The sequence below is a fragment of the Rhinoraja longicauda genome, chromosome 5, assembly GCF_053455715.1.
Source record: "Rhinoraja longicauda isolate Sanriku21f chromosome 5, sRhiLon1.1, whole genome shotgun sequence".
NCBI lineage: Eukaryota > Metazoa > Chordata > Chondrichthyes > Rajiformes > Arhynchobatidae > Rhinoraja > Rhinoraja longicauda.
Window position 1 is genome coordinate 30,851,219 of NC_135957.1, and position 20,397 is coordinate 30,871,615.

Below are 20,397 nucleotides of genomic sequence, written 5' to 3' on the forward strand. Positions count from 1 at the left end.
CCATACCCCCTGACCCCCCTATCATTAAGAGCTCTATTTAGCTCTCTCTTGAAAGCATTCAGAGAATTGGCCTCCACTGCCTTCTGAGGCAGAGAATTCCACAGATTTACAACTCTCTGACTGAAAAAGTCTTTCCTCATCTCTGTTCTAAATGGCCTACCCCTTATTCTTAAACTGTGGGCCCTGGTTCTGGACTCCCCCAACATTGGGAACATGTTTCCTGCCTCTAACGTGTCCAACCCCTTAATAATCATATATGTTTAGATAAGATCCCCTCTCATCCATCTAAATTCCAGTGTATACAAACATAGCCGCTCCAGTCTTTCAACATAGGACAGTCCCGCCATTCCGGGAATTAACCTAGAAAACCTACGCTGCACGCCCTCAATAGCAAGAATATCCTTCCTCAAATTTGGAGACCAAAACTGCACACAGTACTCCAGGTGCAGTCTCACTAGGGCCCTGTACAACTGCAGAAGGACCTCTTTGCTCCTATACTCAACTCCTCTTGTTATGAAGGCCAACATTTCATTGGCACAACAGGATATGTAAACATAGTACACTGTCGTTGTCGTCGTCGTGGCTATCCCTCGAGGTCGAGGATGATGGTCTACGTTCCGTTGTAGCGATTGAATCAAGTATTCACTGCTTCCGTGCCGGTTCTTGACTAGGAGCTCCCAGCCATCACGTAGCCTGCTCCCGTCACCCTTCCCCCATCGCCGAAAGTCTTGAGTGAAGTTTTGTGCTGCTCACAGAACGAAGACGCCTGTGCGTGAGTTTTGTTTAACGTGTACTTGATGTTGCACTCCAAGAAGCACACGGTCCTTCACAAATCAATCAACTAATTCCAATGGCATGTGAACCAAGGCGATTGGAGCTGATAGATCTGTTGCAGCATTCATCCGCCTTCACAGCCGTTGAGTTCAAGATAACTTCGTCCGCCTGGTCTGCCGTTGAGGTCTTGTAGGTTGGATTGTTCTTAGTCCGGACACTCATCCATGACCTTACCGCCATGGGTGGCCCTACCAGAAGCTAGTGCTTCCGACAGCATCGCTCTTGGAATCATGGGGACACACAAGGTATATATATATATATATATATATATATATATATATATATATATATACCGATGAGCCAAAACATTATGACCACTGATAGGTGAAGTGAATAACATTGAATATCTTGTTACAATGGCACCTGTCAAGGGGTGAGATATATTTAGGGAGAAACTTGAAGTTGATGTGTTGGATGCAGAAGAAATGGGCAGGAGTAAAGACCCGAGCGACTTTGACAAGGGCCAAATTGTTATGGCCAGATGACTGGGTCAGAGCATCTCTGAAATGGCAAGGCTTGTGGGGTGTTCTCAGTCAGCAGTGGTGAGTACCTTCCGACAGTGGTCCGAGGAGGGACAAACCGGCGACAGGGTGTTGGGCGCCCAAGGCTCATCGATGCGTGAGGGCAGTGATGGCACCAGGATGCACTGTGGGAAGACGACAAGCCGGTGGAGGGAGTGTGATGCTCTGGGCAATGTTCTGCTGGTAAACCCTGGGTCCAGCCATTCATATGGACGTCAATTTGATCCGTGTCACCTACCTAAACATCGTGGCAGACCAGGTACACCCCTTCATGGCAATGGTATTCCCTGATGGCAGTGGCCTTTTTCAGCCGGATAATGTGCCCTGCCACACTGCACATATTGTTCGGGAATGGTTTGAGGAACATGATGAAGTGTTCATGGTGTTGCCCTGGTCTCCAAATTCTTCAGATCTCAATCTGATTGAGCATCTGTGGGATGTGCTGGATCCACAAGTCCGATCCATGGCAGCTCCACCTCGCAACTTGCAGGACTTGAAGGATCTGCTGCTAATGTTTTGGTGCCAGATACCACGCAGGACACCTTCAGGGGTCTTGTGGAGTCCATGCCTCGGCGGGTCGGCCTATATCACACATACACATTCTCAAAAAGCAAACAAACAATAGTAGTGCAATAATAATAATAATAATAATAATAGTCTATTGTTGTTCAGAGCTTATTTGAGGTTGTAGTGTTTAATAGCCTGATGGCTGCAGGGAAGATGCAATTCCTGAACCTGAACGTTACAGTTTTCAGGCTCCTGTGCCTTCTTCCTGATGGCAGGGGTGAAATGAGTGTTTGGCCAGGATAGTGTGGGTCTCTGGTGATGCTGGCTGCCTTTTTGAAGCAGCAACTCTGATAAATCCCTTCGATGGTGGGGAGGTCAGGGCCGGTGATGGACTGGGCAGTGTATACAACTTTTTGCAGTCTTTTCCGCTCCTGGGCGTTCAAGTTGCCGAACCAGGCCGTGATGCAACCAGTCAATATGCTCTGCACTGTACACCTGTTGAAGTAAACCAAGCAAAAATTAAAATCAACATTGAACAAAAATCAAGAATCGCAGCCTTCATAAAATGCTCAGTTGACTTCCCATCCAAACAATGTGAAAGAATAAACCTACTCGAGTTGATAAATTACATTCAGATAGAGGATAGATGCTTCACCATCAACAAAGCAGCTTCAGTGTAAAATGTAACCGAATAGATTCTTCACTGACTATTATCAAATTGCAGACTCTTGTTACTACAGTGTAGCAATTTGAAATAATGCACATTTAAGAACACGTCCAAGATATGTAGGAAAGAACTGCAGATGCTGGTTTAAATTGAAGATGGGCACAAAATGCTGGAGTAACTCAGCAGTCGGGCAGCTTCTCCGGAGATAAGGAATGGGTGACGTTTTGGGTGACTGATCAGTCTGAAGAAGGGTCTCGACCTGAAACATCACCCATTCCTTCTCTCCAGAGATGCTAGCTGTCCTGCTGAGTTACTCCAGTATTTTGTGTCTATCTTACACTTACAAGATATTTGCCTTTCAACTTAAGTGCCCCGGTTATCTATTTCTGTGCCATTATCCTGAACAATGATTTTCTCCCAGCATCCACACATTCCACATCGAGTGGGATTTCGCTTGGGCAGCTTACAGCCCAGTGGTATGAATATTGATTTCTCTCTTCAGGCAGACCCGGCATTCTCTCTCTATCCCTCCCCCACCTAAGTCGCTCTGGCTTCTCATTTTCACCCTACAAACATCTACCAATGGCCTGTTTCCTTTATCATCGTTACTTGTTTGTGTATCTTTCATTCATTGTTCTTTATCTCTCCACATCGCCATCTATATCTCTTGTTTCCCTTATCCCTAACCAGTCTGATGAAGGGTCTTGACCTGAAACGTCACGCATTCTTTCTCTCCAGAGATGCTGCCTGTCCCGCTGAGTTACTCCAGCTCTTTGTTTCTGTCTTTAGAAATATGAGAGTTGTCTGCAGGGAATGGAGAAAAAAGAGCATCTAAAAGTCGTCTAACTCCTGGCTTCATGCTTTCAGACTTTAGCTAAATAACTGACGTTTGGTATCTATGTTTTTCTTAGAAATGTTATAGGTTGGCACAGTGTACGTTGTTTTGTTTCAGAAGTCGGTTAATAAGGGTTCATAAAACAATGAGGGGAGATGTTCTTTTCAATTACTTGGCGGGGGTGGATGGGTGGATCAGTGGAGCAGACTGTCAGCCAATGTTAAAAGTCCTGTTCTTAATAGGTCATAGAAGAGTGCAATGATCAAACAGCTCTAGTGTTGCCCCCAGACTTTTGTATGCATACTATAGATTTAATAATAAGAGTAGGCCTTTGTCTTGCATTTAGCCTGTGTTACCCTTTGTCTATCTTGTAGCACCATGGTGCATAGCACTCTTTTAAAAAAACTGGTTGCAAAGCTCCCATTAAAGCTCCATAATTAACTATTCTACATTCCATTTCACTCCATTGCTGGGTTGAAATGGAAATTCATCGTGGCAATCTGCAATCGTTCCCTTAAACAGCGGAACAACATTTGCATTCCTCGTTCTTGTGTGATGCTATTTTTTCTCGACAGTAATGCAACTGCTTGTTCACGGTCAATGGCCACATTAAGAGGTTTGCTTTAGAAACTGATGAGGCAATCTCTCAAGTGGCTCGCAAATGCATTTGGAGATAAGCAACTGCAGATGGTGTAGCCAGCACCACAACTTTAGCTATTAGTTTTTCTCCTTTATATAATATCACGTTTTACATCCAGTTCAATTATTTTATATGGTTGTTTAAACTTACAACTTGTAATTTAACTTGCTGTCAGACATCTTGGGGGTAAATAATATGAAACGCTTGTGGTAAAAGGATGTGAGGCAGCCAAATGAACACAGCCACTTTACCTGTGTATGTGTCAAGAAACACAAGTTGAAACAAGTAAGAAAAAGCCAAACCTGGTTCTTTTGCATTTTGTGTATTAAACTTGTTGGGGTTTTTTCCTTTTTCTCCCAACAACTCCATAAGAGGGAATTTTATTTCTTATCTCATATTTTGGGGTATCAACGTGCCATTTCTGGATCAGTAAATTTCTCTAACCCATATAGCTGTTCTCTCACAGCGATAATGCAGGGGTTTATTACGTCAATTATATATGTGTTACGTATCTTAACTGGAAATTTCATGCCAATTGGCGAATGCTCCAAGAAAGCTCTAAAAAGATTACCTCCTGTTTATTTCCACCACCTTTCAAAAAGACATTGGTATTCAAATTTTCTGATGGAACCTCCATGCCATGGGCCATGATTTTGAGATAGTTTAGTTTAGAGATACAGTGCGGAAATAGGCGGGGGGGGGGTTGGGGGCTAGGATCCAGGATCCAATTCCAACAGAGTTCTCAGCATTGAAGTGAAAATGTGATGATCAGACTGTATCGTAGTTGATGAAATTGTAAATGAATGTCCACATGTACTGCAACTAGAGAAAGGAATCACAAACTTGGGTCAGCGAGTGTGGACATTGAAGGTGCATTATTTCCTTGTTGGTGAGGATGGAGGGGGAGAAGAAACCTGAAGATATGACCTACACTCTCTGAAATGCTAGCATTTATTTTGAATGGGTTTGTATACAAAAACAGGAATGTAGTGCTGAGTTTCTATAAGGCGCTAGTCAGGCCGCATTTGGAATATTGTGAGCAATTTTGGGCACCATATCTGAGGAAGGATGTGCTGGCTCTGGAGCGGTTCCAGAGGAAGTTCACAGGAATCATCCCAGGAATGAGTAGGTTAACATGTCATGAGCGTTTGACGGCACTGGGCCTGTACTCGCTGGAGTTTAGAAGATTGAGGAGGGATCTCATTGAAACGTACAGAATAGTGAAAGGCATGGCGAGAGTGAATGTGGAGAGGATGTTTCCACTAGTGAGAGAGTCTAGGACTGGAGGTCATAGCCTCAGAATTAAAGGATGTTTTGTTAGGAAGGAGATGAGGAGGGATTTCTTTAGTCAGAGGGTGGTGAATCTGTGGAATTCTTTGCCACAGAAGGCTGTGGAGGCCAAGTCAGTGGATATATTTAAGGTAGAGATAGATAGATTCTTGATTAGTAAAGATGCCGGAGGTTATGGGGAGAAAGCAGGAGAATGGAGTTAGGAGGGAGAGATAGATCAACCATGATTGAATGGTGGAGTAGACTTGATGGGCTGAATGGCCTAATTCTGCTCCTATCACTTGTGAGCTTATGAAATATCAAACTGATATATTTTTCATTATTGCCACGAGATGCAATTTGGCCTTTAAAATGGAAAGTAGTATTTTTTAATCTGAATAGTTGGTGTCAGTATTTAAATTAACTAATATTGCAAATATGCAAGTTATGATTTGTAAAAATCGTGTAAAGGCTCTAATGAGATGGTCATGTCTCACATACTTGTGATTGAGAGAATTGGTTGTACACAAATGAATGATCATGGATATTACATCAAATTAATTTTGTGGATTGTCCCTAGTAACCTATTGACAGTAGGCAGACACACAAGAAAAATATTACCCGAACAGTAATCTATTGGCTCCTTTTACAATATGACTATTGCAATATGAATGAACAAATATAAATTAATATGTGGGACGGAACTGCAGATGCTGGTTTAAATCGCAGATAAACAAAAAATGCTGGAGTAACTCAGCGGGACAGGCAGGATCTCTGGAGAGAAGGAATGGGTGACGTCTTAGGTTGAGACCCTTCTGCAGATTTAATGGTTACACCCTATTTATGTATTTATTATAGTGATATAGGTGATTATTTATTAGTATTATTTATTAGTGATATAGGTGATCTACAAAACTAACATTTTGGTAGGTTAGGATTGTTTTCTGAACAAATCTGTAAGAAAGTGTTAACTTGATAGTCGAAGTTTGATCTGTTTTTAATCATTATTACTTGAATAGTGAATGTTTAAGAGATTTGTCCACTTCAGTGCATTTTACTGTTGAACTCTGCTTAAGTTTAATTGGATTGGGAAGTGAGCTGTAATTTGCATTTGAGTGAACGATCAACTTTAGTTTTCGCAGTGTTTTTTTGAGTTGTACATTATATTTTTTAATGTTTCTTGTTTGTAAAGGAGCCATGTGGGTAAATTACACTTAATGTACACAGTAATCTTAAACATTGCAAAGAAGAGTTAAACTGGTTACTCTAAATCTTCCCTCCTTTTGTTAATGTATGTCCATAACAGGATGTCAGCATCCCCACTCTTTAGGATCTTGAACGTTCATCATATTACCTGTGCCTTGACGTTGGCTCTACTGAAGTTCTAAACCATGTTTTTTATCTTGGTTTATCTCTATATTTTTGATAGCTTACACACACTTCCGCACACACAAAATGATACCTGCTGCTTTGATTTGAACCAAGTCTCATACATGCAAAAGAACAAGACCCAAAGAGGTGCAGTTATTCAGTGGTCAGGCAGTGTAGGTTCCAAGATGGTACCCAACCCAGTGTGCAATGCTAGCCACAGAAGCAAATCTACAATCACATGTTACAATCGCTCCACACTCTTAAATCTCTATTCCTACAGCAACGTTTCTTAATTTAACTATGATCTTAACTAAATGTTATTCCCTTATTGTGTATCTGTGCACTGTAAATGGCTCGATTGCAATCACGTATTGTCTTTCTGCTGACTGGCTAGCACGCAACACAAGCTTTTCACTGTACCTCGATACACGTGACAATAAACTAAACTGAAACTGAGGGGGTGGATGAAAAAGTGTAAGGTCGAACTAATGTGAACGGATGACCAATAGTCAGCATGGACTCAGTGGGCTGAAGGGTGTGTTCCTGTGTGTATATTTCAATGATTTCCAGCACCAACTGTGAGAGAAATAGTCTATGAACAATGCTATGGAGGTTTGCTATCTTTAGCAAGATTTTAATAACTACCGTATCTTGAGAAGGGGAAATTATATGAAGGTTGTATTTTTCCTCGACTAAAGTTATGTAGTTCAGTTGGCAAATACATTGTTCAGTGCTTTAGCACTGTATCATCGGTTGCATGGTACATTTGTTCATACAAAGCTACCACTGAAATCAAACAGAACATTCTGGAAATAAACTCAACAGGATAGGAGGTCTGTGCACAGTATTTGCATTAATTTTCATTTTCAGATTGACCAGCACCTGTGACATTTAAATTTTAAACCCGTAAGTGTTATTTAAGTCATTCAAAATAATCGTAATAAACATTTACTGTAAATCTAGTGTCTTTCCCCTTGGTAAAAATCCATAAATTCTCAAAATTAAACTGATGTAATTTTGTCCCATATTTGTGTGGATACCTGGAGGGTGATGTGGAGAGGGACAACGGGGGTGATTTCCTGACCAGTTCTTTGGGAAGACGCAGAGTGATGGAGTAGCTTAGCGAGTCTGGCCGCATCTCAGGAGAACATGGATAGGTGTCGTTTCAGGCTGGAAACCTACTTCAGACTTGGACTGTAGAGTGTGGTGTGGCGTTGGTAAGTAATTGACAATTGGTTCTCAGCCACAGAATGGGCCTTTATTTCAGATTTTCAGCATGTGCAGTATTTTATCCTTGGATAGGTTGAGTGTTGGGAGTGCCTCGATGATCCTGTTCAGAAAATATTAAGAGAGGAACAGATTTCAAGAGGAATTTGAGTCTGAATCAGCAGGAGGAGCATAGTGGTTGAAGTGCCCCTTCCCTTTTGCCTCTTTCTTCCAGCTATCTTCCCTCTTCTCCTTCAGACTGCGGATTGGACTCCACCCCCAAAAAACATCGTCCATCGATTTCACTCCACGGGTGCTGCCCGATCTGCTGAGTTGCTCCAGCAGTTTGCTTTCTAACATGGTCCATGAGCATTTTCGACCCTGAGCATTTCCACTGATTATATTTCCCCCTTAAATTTCTAGTCCAATCCTTCAGTACTCCCAGCCTCTCTATGCTCCTCCTACTGACTTAGACAGTAGACAATAAGTGCAGGAGTGGGCCATTCGGCCTTCGAGCCAGCACCACCATTGAATGTGATCATGGCTGATCATTCTCAATCAGTACCCTGTTCCTGCCTTCTCCCAATACCCCCTGACTCTGCTATCCTTAAGAGCTCCATCTAGCTCTCTCTTGAATGCATTCAGATAATTGGCCTCCACTGCCTTCTGAGGCAGAGAATTCCACAGATTTACAACTCTCTGACGGAAAAATTATTTCCTCATCTCTGTTCTAAATGGCCTACCCCTTATTCTTAAACTGTGGCCCCTGGGTCTGGACTCCCCCAACATTGGGAACGTGTTTCCTGCCTCTAACGTGTCCAACCCCTGAATAATCTTATATGTTTCGATAGGATCCCCTCATCCGTCTAAATTCCAGTGTATACAAGCCTAGTCGCTCCAGTCTTTCAACATATGACAGTCCCGCCATTCCGGGAATTAACCTAGTAAACCTACGCTGCACGCCCTCAATAGCTTAGATTCGACTCCCTCTTGAACAAGCCTTTTCGTCCCTTAGTATTTTCTGAATGGAATCATCGAGGCATTCCCAACACCAAGGACAATCTTATCCAAAAGTAAAATATCGCATATGTTGGAAATCTGAAATAATAGCCCATTCTTCACTTGAGAACCAATTCTGGCAATTACCTACCAACACCATACCACACTCTATTGGCCCAGTGAATTTGTCATGACAGCAGCCACATCATCCTCCCACATTTTTCGACCCTGAACATCATCCTCCACATCATCCTCCCAAGTATCCATTCAAATGAGGGACAAAATTGAGTCAATTCAACTTTTGAGAATTTATGGAGTTTTATCAAAGGGAAAGACACTAGATTTTAAACATATATTCTAATTATTTAGAATATCTAGAATAACACTTGTGGTTAAAATTAAAATCCTGCAATTACCGATCAATTGTAAGTAAAATGAATGCAAATATATAGCAGTGTACTAGTTTAGTTTAGAGATGCAGCATGAAAACAGGTCATTCGGCCCACCGATTACCCGTACAATAGTTCTATCCCACACACCAGGGACAATTTACAGGGGCCAATTAACCTACAAACCTGCACGTCTTTGGAATGTGGGAAGAAACTCTGTCCAGACAAAATCCATAGTCAGGATCGAGCCAGTGTCTCTGGTCTTGTAAGGCAGCAACTTTACTGCTGTGTGGCCATTCCAGTTGATCTCCTGATTATTCCCAGCACTTTCCATTTTGTTTTCCTGGTGGCTTTGTGTGGGTAATGGTACAATGCAATCAACAACACACTGCTAAAGCACTGAACAATTACTTTCCCACCCAACCAAAATCTATTGCATTGGTCACAAACTATTGTATCGCATAGCCGGTGATGGTAATCTGAAAGAGAAGACAAATGCAATGTATCCTTTTCATCTCCACCCATCCCGTGTCCAGGCACATTTTCCAGGCGAAGCGAAACGTCACCTATTCCTTTTCTCCAGAGACGCTGACTGACCCGCTGAGGTACTCTATTTTCGAAGCTGTAATCTACTTGTTGACCATCCAATTTGGAGCTGGATTATAAACTATCGCAGACAAAACAGCACATAGATATTGCATGTATGAGACTTGATTCAAATTAATACAAAAGGCAGAATCTGGAAGCAGAGGTTTGTGAAAGTGGTCGATAAGAATATTGAGGTAAACTGAGATTAAAAAATATGGTCTAGAATTTCCATAGCAGAGACAAAATCGAGGGCAGGAACAACAAATATTATGAATGTTTAAGATTCAGAAGAGTAGACAAGTTAAAATCCCATTGTGCAGGATAAACCTGGACTGTGATTTCTTCGCCATCAACCTGCATCAACAAAAGGAGGGAGGAAAATAAAATAGCGATTTTCATAATGAATGATTCTTTGCAATGTTTTAAATTACTGTTCACATTAAAGGCTATTTCCCCATGGGACATCTTTCCAAATAAGAAATCTTTAAAAATACAATTAAATTACAACTTAGAACTTTGCAAAAAAAAAAACTAAAGTTGATCTTTCACTCCAATGCAAATTACAGCTCGTCTTCCAATTCAATTAAACTTAAGCAGAGTTCAGCAATAAATGGACCCTGGCAGCCAGAGGAAACCCACGCTGCCACACGGAAGCAGTAAATGTTTAAATGGATTAATGGTTAATAGTGAATGTTTAAGGGATCTGCCTACAGTGTGTTGTAGGCAGATCCTTAAACATTCACTGTACAAGTAATAATGGGTTCTGACCTGAAACGTTATCTATCCACTTTTCCACGGATGTTGCTGCAGCTGCTGAGTTCCTCCAGCAGGTTTTTTTGCTAATTTTCCAATAACTGCAGTCCCTGTTGACCACGTCAACAGATGTCTTGAATAGATGTACTGCAGGTGAATAGGTGGAGGTATTTCTGGTCAATGGACAATAGGTGCAGGAGGAGGCCATTCGGCCCTTTGAGCCAGCACCGCCATTCAATGTGATCATGGCTGATCATTCTCAATCAGTACCCAGTTCCTGCCTTCTCCCCATACCCCCTGACTCTGCTATCCTTAAGAGCTCTATCTAGCTCTCTCTTGAATGGATTCAGAGAATTGGCCTCCACTGCCTTCTGAGGTAGAGAATTCCACAGATTTACAACTCTCTCTGACTGAAAAAGTTTTTCCTCATCTCAGTTCTAAATGGCCTACCCCTTATTCTTAAACTGTGGCCCCTTGTTCTGGACTCCCCCAACAATGGGAACATGTTTCCTGCCTCTAACGTGTTCAACCCCTTAATAATCTTATACGTTTCGATAAGATCTCCTCTCATCCTTCTAAATTTTAAGGTTTGGGAGGGGCACTAAATTATTTTTGCAATGGAAAAATAATGGTCAACACTGGAACGCATCAAAAGGAATGGAAACAGACAGAAAAGTTACTTCCATCAGGAATTGTGAATTGTGGAACCTGAGCCAGGAACGAGCTATTGGTTGAAGTTGAAGAACCAGACAAACTACTTTTCTATTTGTGTGACTCGCAGCAGTGACAATTCAAAGTTATAATCACTGCAACTCAAAGGTGTTAAGCCTTCAATTAACAAACTGGCTTGGCTGTTTTTTCTCCTCTGACAAATCTTGAGGCAATGAAAAAAACAAATAAAACCTTTGAAAATACAAGAGGAGGCAAATAAAAGACTGAATTAGAGATTAAATAATAGAATGGGTGATTATCTTCAATTGAATGCATTGTTGGGTCTAGAGTAAATTTGAAATTTATTTCCTTGTATTTAACTTAAATCAAAATTTTGAATGGACTAGAATTCAACATTAAACGTTAACGCATTACACAGATTAAAAAAAGTTAAACACAAAATTTGGTGGCAATAGCTCGTTCCTGGCTCAGGTTCCACAATTCCACAACAGGTCCTTCGGTCAGGATCCAACCCAGGTCTCTGGTGCTGGATTGGATCCTGACCGAAGGACCTGTCTGCGTGGCATTCGCACGTTCTTCCGTGTGACAGTGTGGGTTTCCTCTGGATGCTCAGTTTCCTCCGATGTCCCAAAGATGAGCTGGTTTGTAAGTTAATCGGCCTCTGCAAAATTGCTCCATAAAGTAGGATAACGTAAAGCTAGTGTGAAAGATAGACACAAGAGGGGAGGGGAAGGTGAAGAGCTGGAGGAGAGAATTGACCAGGACCAGTCAGGGTCAGCCACAAATGACCTTGGGCAGGAGGGTGCCTGGTAGGTCCATTGTTGGCTTGGGAAGGCGTGATCTCAAGAGAAACAACGTGGAGAACTGTGGAACTGGTAAAACTATCAGGGTGGAGGAAGGGGGCAAGGAGGGAGGGGCGTGTAAGGTGAAGTTACTTAAAATTTCATACCGCTGGGTTGTAAGCAAATGAAATATGAGGTGCTGTTCCTCCAATTTGTGTCTGGTTTTACTCTGGCAATGGAGGAGACCAGGCAGAGAGATCAGTATGGGGGAAAAAAGAAGCTGCAGATGCTGGATTAAATCGCAGGTAGACACACAATGCTGGAGTAATTCAGCGGGTCAGGCAGCATCTCAGGAGAGAAGGAATGGGTGATGTTTCTGGTCGAGACCCTTCTTCAGACTGATGGCAGGAGGAATCACAGAGGGGGAGCAGTGAGAGAGCCTGTTGCTGAACTCTCATCAAAGAGAGGAGGAGAACTTCTTCAAAGTAGACATGTCTTGAGGAGAATTCGCAGTGGAGCGGCAAGATATGTAGGGAAAAAAAACTGCAGATGCTGGTTTAAATGGAAGGTAGACACAAAATGCTGGAGTAACTCAGCGGGTCAGGCAGCATCTCAGGAGAGAAGGAATGGGTGACGTTTCGGGTTGAGAACCTTCTTCAGACTGATCAAGTCTGACGAAAGGTCTCGACCGGAAACGTCACCCATTCCTTCTCTCCTGAGATGCTGCCTGACCCGCTGAGTTACTCCAGCCTTTATGTGTCTAGATCAGCATGGGAATGGGAAGGGGAGTTGGAATGGTTGGTCACTGCCACCAACACAAATAACATAGATTATAGCCCACCACTTGGCTCTTCACTTGCCTGGAAAACGTCAGGGTGTCAGAATCTACCCTTCCAATTCTAGGTTTCCACGCCAGTCTCTGGACATGCACATGGCTTCACATTGGCCCAGGCTGCTCTTATGTCAGTTATCTAATATTCCTCCTACCACTGGACTCTCTCATTTCCCCATTACTTTTCATTTGTCACTGTCTTGCTCTGGAGCCTCATGGTTGTACATCCATTTGTACGTGCATATTATCCTCCGACATGTCTGTCACCTCCAAAGGGATCCCACCACTAATCACAACTTCCCCTCTCCACCTCCTTCCACCTTCTGCAGGGACCGCTCCCCCCTCAAATCCTTGGTTCACATCCCTTCCTACCCAAACCACCCCCTCCCCAGACACTTTCCCCAACAAACACAGGAGATGTAACACCTGTCCTTGTACCTCCTCCCTCGACTCCATCCAAGGACACCAACAGTCCTTTCAGGTTAGACAGATGTTCACATGCACCTCCTCTAACTTCATCCAGTGTTCCTGATGTGGGCTAAAGTACATCGATGAGACCAAACCTTTTAGTGACTACTAACGCTCGGTCTGCCTAGGTCTACCAACCATTGCCAACCATTCCAACTCCCATTCAGCCCTTCGAGCCAGCACTGCCATTCACCGTGATCATGGCTGATTATCCATAATCAGTACCCCGTTCCCGCCTTCTCTCCATATCCCTTGACTTCGCTATCATTAAGAGCTCTATCTAAATCTCTTAGTGTGCGGAAATCGCTGGTCGGTGCGGACTTGGTGGCTGAAGGGCCTGCTTCCGTGCTCCATCTGAAGATTCCTGAAGTGCTAAACGTGGGTTTCACCCTTGGAACCAAAATTTAGGTCTGATCTTGCAGGTTTGCACAATAAAGAGGGCAAATGGCTGGAATTGTGATTTGTTGATGTGAGATAGAAATGCCAGGGCAAAGTTACTTTGTAACTTGAGTTACTAACTAAGTGATGGGGGTTATACACAACAGCATGAAGTTTTTGATTTGAAAGCAGAAGATCTAGTAGATTCCATGATCAGCTGGCTGCAGGTAGAGTCAGGCCACCCAACAACGGATGTGACTGTTCAACAAGGTAATGATTTGTCAGTCCAATTGTGGAAACCGATATCATCCAAATTGGAGCTCGCGATATATGAAGCTTTCAGATGCGAAAGAAAAGAAGTCATTGCTACTCATTCTGGCTTTGACTTGGGTCACGGTTGATAATGTTGGCAGAGTAATACACTGAGCATGCTGTGCCCTCAATTCAGCGCGTTTATTCTACAGTGGCAGGACTGGAAAACCTGTGTGGACATCCAAATAAAAAGAATGTGCAATAAACAGAAGATTGACTCAAAATGCTGGAGTAATTTAGTGGGACAGGCAGCATCTCTGGAGAGAGGGAATGGGTGACGTTTCGGGTCGAGACCCTTCAGGGAATAAATAACAAGGATTTTGTGAGGTTGGGGGGTGGAGGAGGTGACAGTAGGTTCTAAACCTCTTTCTTTGGTTTGCATAAGAAACTTTCTATGCTGCAAGTACATTCTTGGCTGATGTGCGTAGATCTCTAGTATCTAACAACGTGATTGTTCTTGTGTGAGCATGGAGCAGTATGTTTTCTCAAAATAGTTGACTGAGCGATGCTTTTTGAATCAAAGCCTGATACTATTTATATTTGTCATCTGCCCTATTTAACAGAAGTCCTAAATTTGTAATTAACAGAGGGAACTGTTAATCCTTGCCTTATCAACTCCAGAGTTACTTCTGCAGTGTGTGGATGTAAAGTGAAATTACAGCCAAGCTACTTTTGTCACAGAACAAAAGTTTTATCAAACATCGAGTGAAGTCAAACCTGACTCTTGTTCAATTGTGCTGAAAGCCATCTAGGAACTAGGCAAAAGGTTTAGAAAGAGCAAGGATTATTTTTAGCAATTACGTTGTGTGCTTTACCTCCAGATTCTAAGTATTTTGTATTGTGTTGTTAGTAATGATCATTGAAGTGAGAGGAAGAAAAGCTTTTGAATCATTCTTATCGTGAGCCTGGCAGAGCTGAGCGGTGGAATCTTTTCGCCTTTTTTTCTTAACGTTCAAGTTCAAACACACTTTATATGGCCTTTGATTACGATAAATTATTATTCAAATTGGTAATTTTTAGTGGAAATAGAAACCTTGATCGATTTTATTTTTCAAAATGTGAGATTGTCATATCCAGACAAGGGAGGAATTGTTTCAAAGCTTCTGCAGTGAATCCCCCCAGAGCTATGAAAATCCACCGGAAAAATAGACTTCCAGGAATGCTGTTGATGCCCTGTTTTTCCATCCTTGTAAGCAATATTTTTTTCAATTCTGTCGGGACCCCTTTTATCTCCAAAAAAAACATGTTTACAAGTTTGTATCAAATTGAAGTAAATCATCCCTAAAATGTTTTCAACTGCTATGCAGGGAAAACATGTACTGAGCCAGAAAAAAAATAAAAAAATCTGGTATCCATGTGTTATTATTTTGGTCAGTTTAATTTAAGCTATTGGAATTGTAGTGAATGAATACAATTAATACTTTAATAATTAATTTGTAAAGTTTTTTTTAAACTAAATGTTCTGATTTTTTATATGTATAGCATATTCAATCTCCATTTTTCTCTTTCTAGGTCAATTTTGTAGTGTGTCAATTGTTTGCGCTGCTAGCAAGTGTATGGTTTCGACTTTATCTTCACCCAAGTCAAACGAGCAGCTATGTCAGGCATGCTGTTGCCACACTTCTGGGACTTTATCTTGCACTGTTCTGCTTTGGATGGTAAGTATTGCATTTAAGGTTAACAATTTGAATGTGATCCCACCTGAAGAAGTGGTATTTCTCTCCACCCATCTGTTCACATGTGTGAGTTTTGGTTTGATTTGGTTTATTTATTTTCACATCTACTGAGGTTCAGTGAAAAGCTTTTGTTGCCTGCTAGCCAGTCAGCGGAAGGACAATACATGATTACTATCGAGCCATTCACAGTGCACAGTTATATGATAAAGGGAATAACTGTGGGTGCAAGATAAAGCCAATAAAGTCCAATCAAAGATAGTCTGAGGTTTTGTTGTGTTTAACAGCCAGTCCAGGATCTTTCATTGAAAGGTAGCATGTGAACCCAGACAGTGGTTATTGTCTTGACATAAACTCTGCCACCATCATGTCTTGACATTAATTTATTTTTTTATTCAGCACCCATATTTGTTTCTGGCAAAGGTAGGAATTTTGTTGGTTTTGTCCTCTTTTGTTGCAGAGACCCAATATGGTGCATAATTGCTTCTGAGATTGGCACGTTTTTCCCCTCAAAATTGATGAACAAAGCAAAGGTTTCACATTATTTAATATTATTTTTTGGCATGTTATTTCACCCACTTTAGAACATTATCAATAGTCAGACAAACTTGAGGGTGACCAGGTAATATAGTATTTATTTGATGACTTCCATTTTCCAGGCCCCCACTCCCTCATCTTTACTATGGATCTTCAGTTATTCTACACCTCCACCTCCCACCAGGAGGGTCTTAAAGCCATCCGTTTCTTCCTCGACTGCAGAACCAGCCAATTTCTGTCTACCAACTCTCTCCTCCGCCTAGCAGAGCTGGTCCTTACCCTTAACAACTTCTCCTTCGACTCATCCCACTTCCTCCAAATCCAAGGCGTAACTATGGGCACTCGCCTGGGCCCTATCTATGCCAGCCTCTTTGTAGGGTACGTTGAACAATCACTGATCCAGACGTACACTGGCCCTATCCCCGAACTCTACCGCCACTACATTGACAACTGCATTGGTGCTACCTCTTGCACCCATGCAGAACTCACTGACTTCATTAACTTTACTACTAATTTCCATCCTGCACTCAAATTCACTTGGACCATCTCCGTCATCTCCCTACCATTTCTTGATCTCGGTCTCCATCATAGGAGACCGATGATTGACTGACATCTGTTATAAACCCACTGACTCCCACAGCTATCTAGGCTCCACCTCTGCCCACCTACTTCCTGTAAAGACTCTATTCCCTACTCCCAATTCCTCCACCTGCGCCTAAGATGAGGTGTTCCATACCAGATCATCGGAGATGTCCTCATTCTTTAGGAAACGGGGGTCCCGCTGTCCCATTATAGATGAGGGTTTTCACCGGGGTCTCCTTGATATCCCACAGCTCCAGCCTTGCTCCCCCTCCTCCCATTCATAACTGGGACAGAGTCCCCCTTGTCCTCACCTTCCACCCCATCAGCCTACACATAGAGTACATAATCCACCTCCAATGGGATCTCACTGCTAGCCACATATTCCCATCTCCACCCCTTAACGCTTTCCGCAGAGACGGTTCCCTCCGCAACTCCCTGGTCAACTCGTTCCTTCCCACCCAAATCACCCCCTCCCCAGGTACTTTCTCCTGTAACCGCAGGACATGCATCACCTGTCTCTATAACCCCCCCCCCGACTCTGTCCAAGGACCCCGATAGTCTTTTCAGATGAGGCAGAGATTCACCTGTACCTCCACTAACCTCATCTACTGTATCCGCTGTTCCTGTTGTCAACTCTGTACATTGACGAGACCAAGCGCAGGTTCGGAGATCGTTTTGCTGAACACCTCCGCTCGGTCCGCCTAAACCTACCTGATCTCCCAGTTGCTCAACACATTAACTCCCCCCCCCCCCATTCCCACACTGACCTTTCCGTCCTGGGCCTCCTCCATTGTCAGAATGAGGCCCAGCGCAAATTGGAGAAACGGCATCTCGTATTTCGCTTGGGCAGCTTACACCTCAGCGGTATGAACATTGACATCTCTAACTTCAAGTAGCCCTTGCTTTCCCCCTCTCTCCATCCTCTCCCCCTTCCCAGTTCTCCCACCAGTCCGACTACATTTTATGTCTGTACCGCCCACTCCTCTGACATCAGTCTGAAGAAGGTTCTCGACCCGAAACGTCACCCATTCCTTCTCTCCAAAGATGCTGCTTGCCTTGTTGAGTTGCTCCAGCATTTTGTGTCTATCTTTGATTTAAACAAGCACCTGCAGTTCTTTCCTACACAGGTAATATAGTATGTGTAGGAGCGAACTGCAGATGTTGGTTTACACCGAAGTTAGACACGAAATGCTGGAATAACTCAGTGGGACAGGCAGCATCTCTGGATAGAAGGAATGGATGATGCTTCAGACGTAGTCTGACGAAGGGTCTCGACCTGAAATATCACTCATTCTTTTTATGCAGAGGTGCTGCCTGTCCCGCTGAGTTACTCCAGCATTTTGTGTCCACCTCCATGTAATATAGTAAGTGGGCATCATTTACAGTTTAGGGTGTGGGCAAAACCTGTCCATATTGGCACTCATTGCTTACTTTCTGGAATGTGGATCTTGCAAGGGATGCAGTAATTATTATCCAGGTTTATCCCATACACACACAAAACGCAGGACTTTGTAATTATGTTTCCAACGACACTTGTTAGGGCACGCATCAGTTGCTGCTGGAAGATTATTATCTCTGACAATAGAGCCCTTTGGTCTATCCAAAATATTTTGGCCTTTCAGTGCAAGGAGCTGGATGTAACCAAATGAGCCCGATTGCCATGTTCCAGGGCCCAGGCCAAATGCTGTATGACACAGTGAAGCTTGATGCAGCTGCCATCATGACTCTCTGTGGAAAGGCCATGCATCAGGGTCCTTCCAGCTGTGAACTCGAACGGGTGTATAAAAACAACCTCTTGGACTTCATGCAATATATGTGAAAGAAAATTTAATGTCATGTTGATGTTAATTTTGTGAGGAAACAAATGACATGCATTATGGAATAATGAAATATGAATATTCAAATTTTGGAATGTTTTTTGGAGAAAATTATTATTGAAAAAGATTCATAAGATTTGAGATCCTGAATATGTTGGACAAAAGCACTTGACGGCGATCAACTGCAAACATTAGCAGAATCTATTTTCTATGTCATAAGTTTCGGATGACAGCAAGCAGGAGAGTCTGGGACATGATCACAAGGTGCATCTGTCCCATGGTAGTGTTTTGCTGGCACAATGAATGTAAGGAAAAATGTGTACTGTTTGCATTTCCTGCATATATTTTTTATTGATGTATACTTTTGAAATAAAACAAAGACTGTCAGAAGTGAGAGCTTATACATTGAGGTACTGGATTGTTCCACACCTACTGTAAGTATACAGTGCTGTTCCGTCTGGCTACATGTCAGAACCTGAAAGAAGGCCAGACGACCTTCAACCTTCTTTAGTCAGATGGTGGTGAATCAGTGGAATTCATTGCCACAGACGTCTGTGGAGGCTAAGTCAACGATATTTTTAAGGCGGAGATTTACTGATTCTCGATTAGCACAGGTGTCGGGTTATGGTGAGATGGCAGGAGAATGGGGTTGAGAGGAAAAGATAGATCAGCCATGATTGAATGACGGAGTAGACTTGATGGGCCTCATGACCCAATTCTCCTATAACTCCTGAACTGCAAAAAGAATGAGAAGAGGAAATCGATGACTCTTCTCAATATGGATACGGTTCTGTCATTGACCGTCAATTGAGGAAATTCTGTTCTAGAAACTTTGTTTTTGACAACCTTCTGCTCGTTGGAAATGTTATCATCCATGTCAGAGAACTACACTTTCTACATAACCATGCTGCTTACACGCTGCATTAGTGTGGGTGAACTGATTTTTAATCATTTAGCCAATTTCATCTTCACTGTCTAGTTACCATGGGGAGGACAAGTACTCTTGGCTTAGAAGATTTGCGTGATTTCCCTTTCCTCGGGGAAACGGATAACGTGACTTGTGGAAATCCGACTTTTTGCAAATTCATCCATCCATTTTTGAAAAGAAATTTTCAAGATGTTTTGTGGTATTATCCATTTACTGTATACAATCCATATTCCATTAGTTTAATTATGGGTAGTGTTATGGTGAATATTCAATGCAATTAAATATAGCAAATGTCTGTAGAGCGAAATGATATGGAGAGCATAGAAAACTAACACGGATATCAGCTTGCGGACAGTTTAGAGTAGTCTTTATGTAACCCGGAGATTGACTGTGTAGGAAAAAAACTGGAGATGTTGGTTTAAATCGAAGGTAGACACAAAATGCTGGAGTAACTCAGCGGGCCAGGCAGCATTTCAGGAGAGAAAGAATTGAAGACCCTGCTTCATCTTCCGTTTAAACCAGCATCTGCAGTTCCTTTCCACACAAAGAACTAGTGTGAACAGGTGACTGATGGTTAGCAGGGTCTCAATGGGCTGAAGGGCCTGATTCTTTGCTGTACCTTTCAATCAATTAAGTTCTTGTGAAGCACCTTGAAACATTTTTACTACGTTCGTTCCACTGACCTCTGCAGCTGACAAACAGCAAGAATGTTTTTAAAAGCACGTAGGAAGTTTTGAGCGTCTTAAGCTCTCGATTTTACTTGGTGTTTTCAAGCAGGCTTAACTTTTATTAAATTTTGTAATTACATCATGCATATTCAAGTCAAGTCAAGTCAAG

General features: G+C 42.5%; 2 protein-coding genes across 2 annotated transcripts in view; both read left to right on the top strand.

Annotated features, from left to right (window-relative positions):
• kidins220b (kinase D-interacting substrate 220b) overlaps positions 1-20,397 on the top strand; it is a 294,629-nt gene that overhangs the window by 116,816 nt on the left and 157,416 nt on the right. The gene's annotated exons all lie outside the window — the stretch shown is intronic.
• mboat2b (membrane bound O-acyltransferase domain containing 2b) overlaps positions 1-20,397 on the top strand; it is a 96,804-nt gene that overhangs the window by 19,528 nt on the left and 56,879 nt on the right. The window contains exon 2 of the mRNA XM_078399229.1: positions 15,536-15,681. Within this exon, the coding sequence (XP_078255355.1) occupies positions 15,536-15,681 (146 nt within the window). The remainder of the gene's footprint in view (positions 1-15,535; positions 15,682-20,397) is intronic.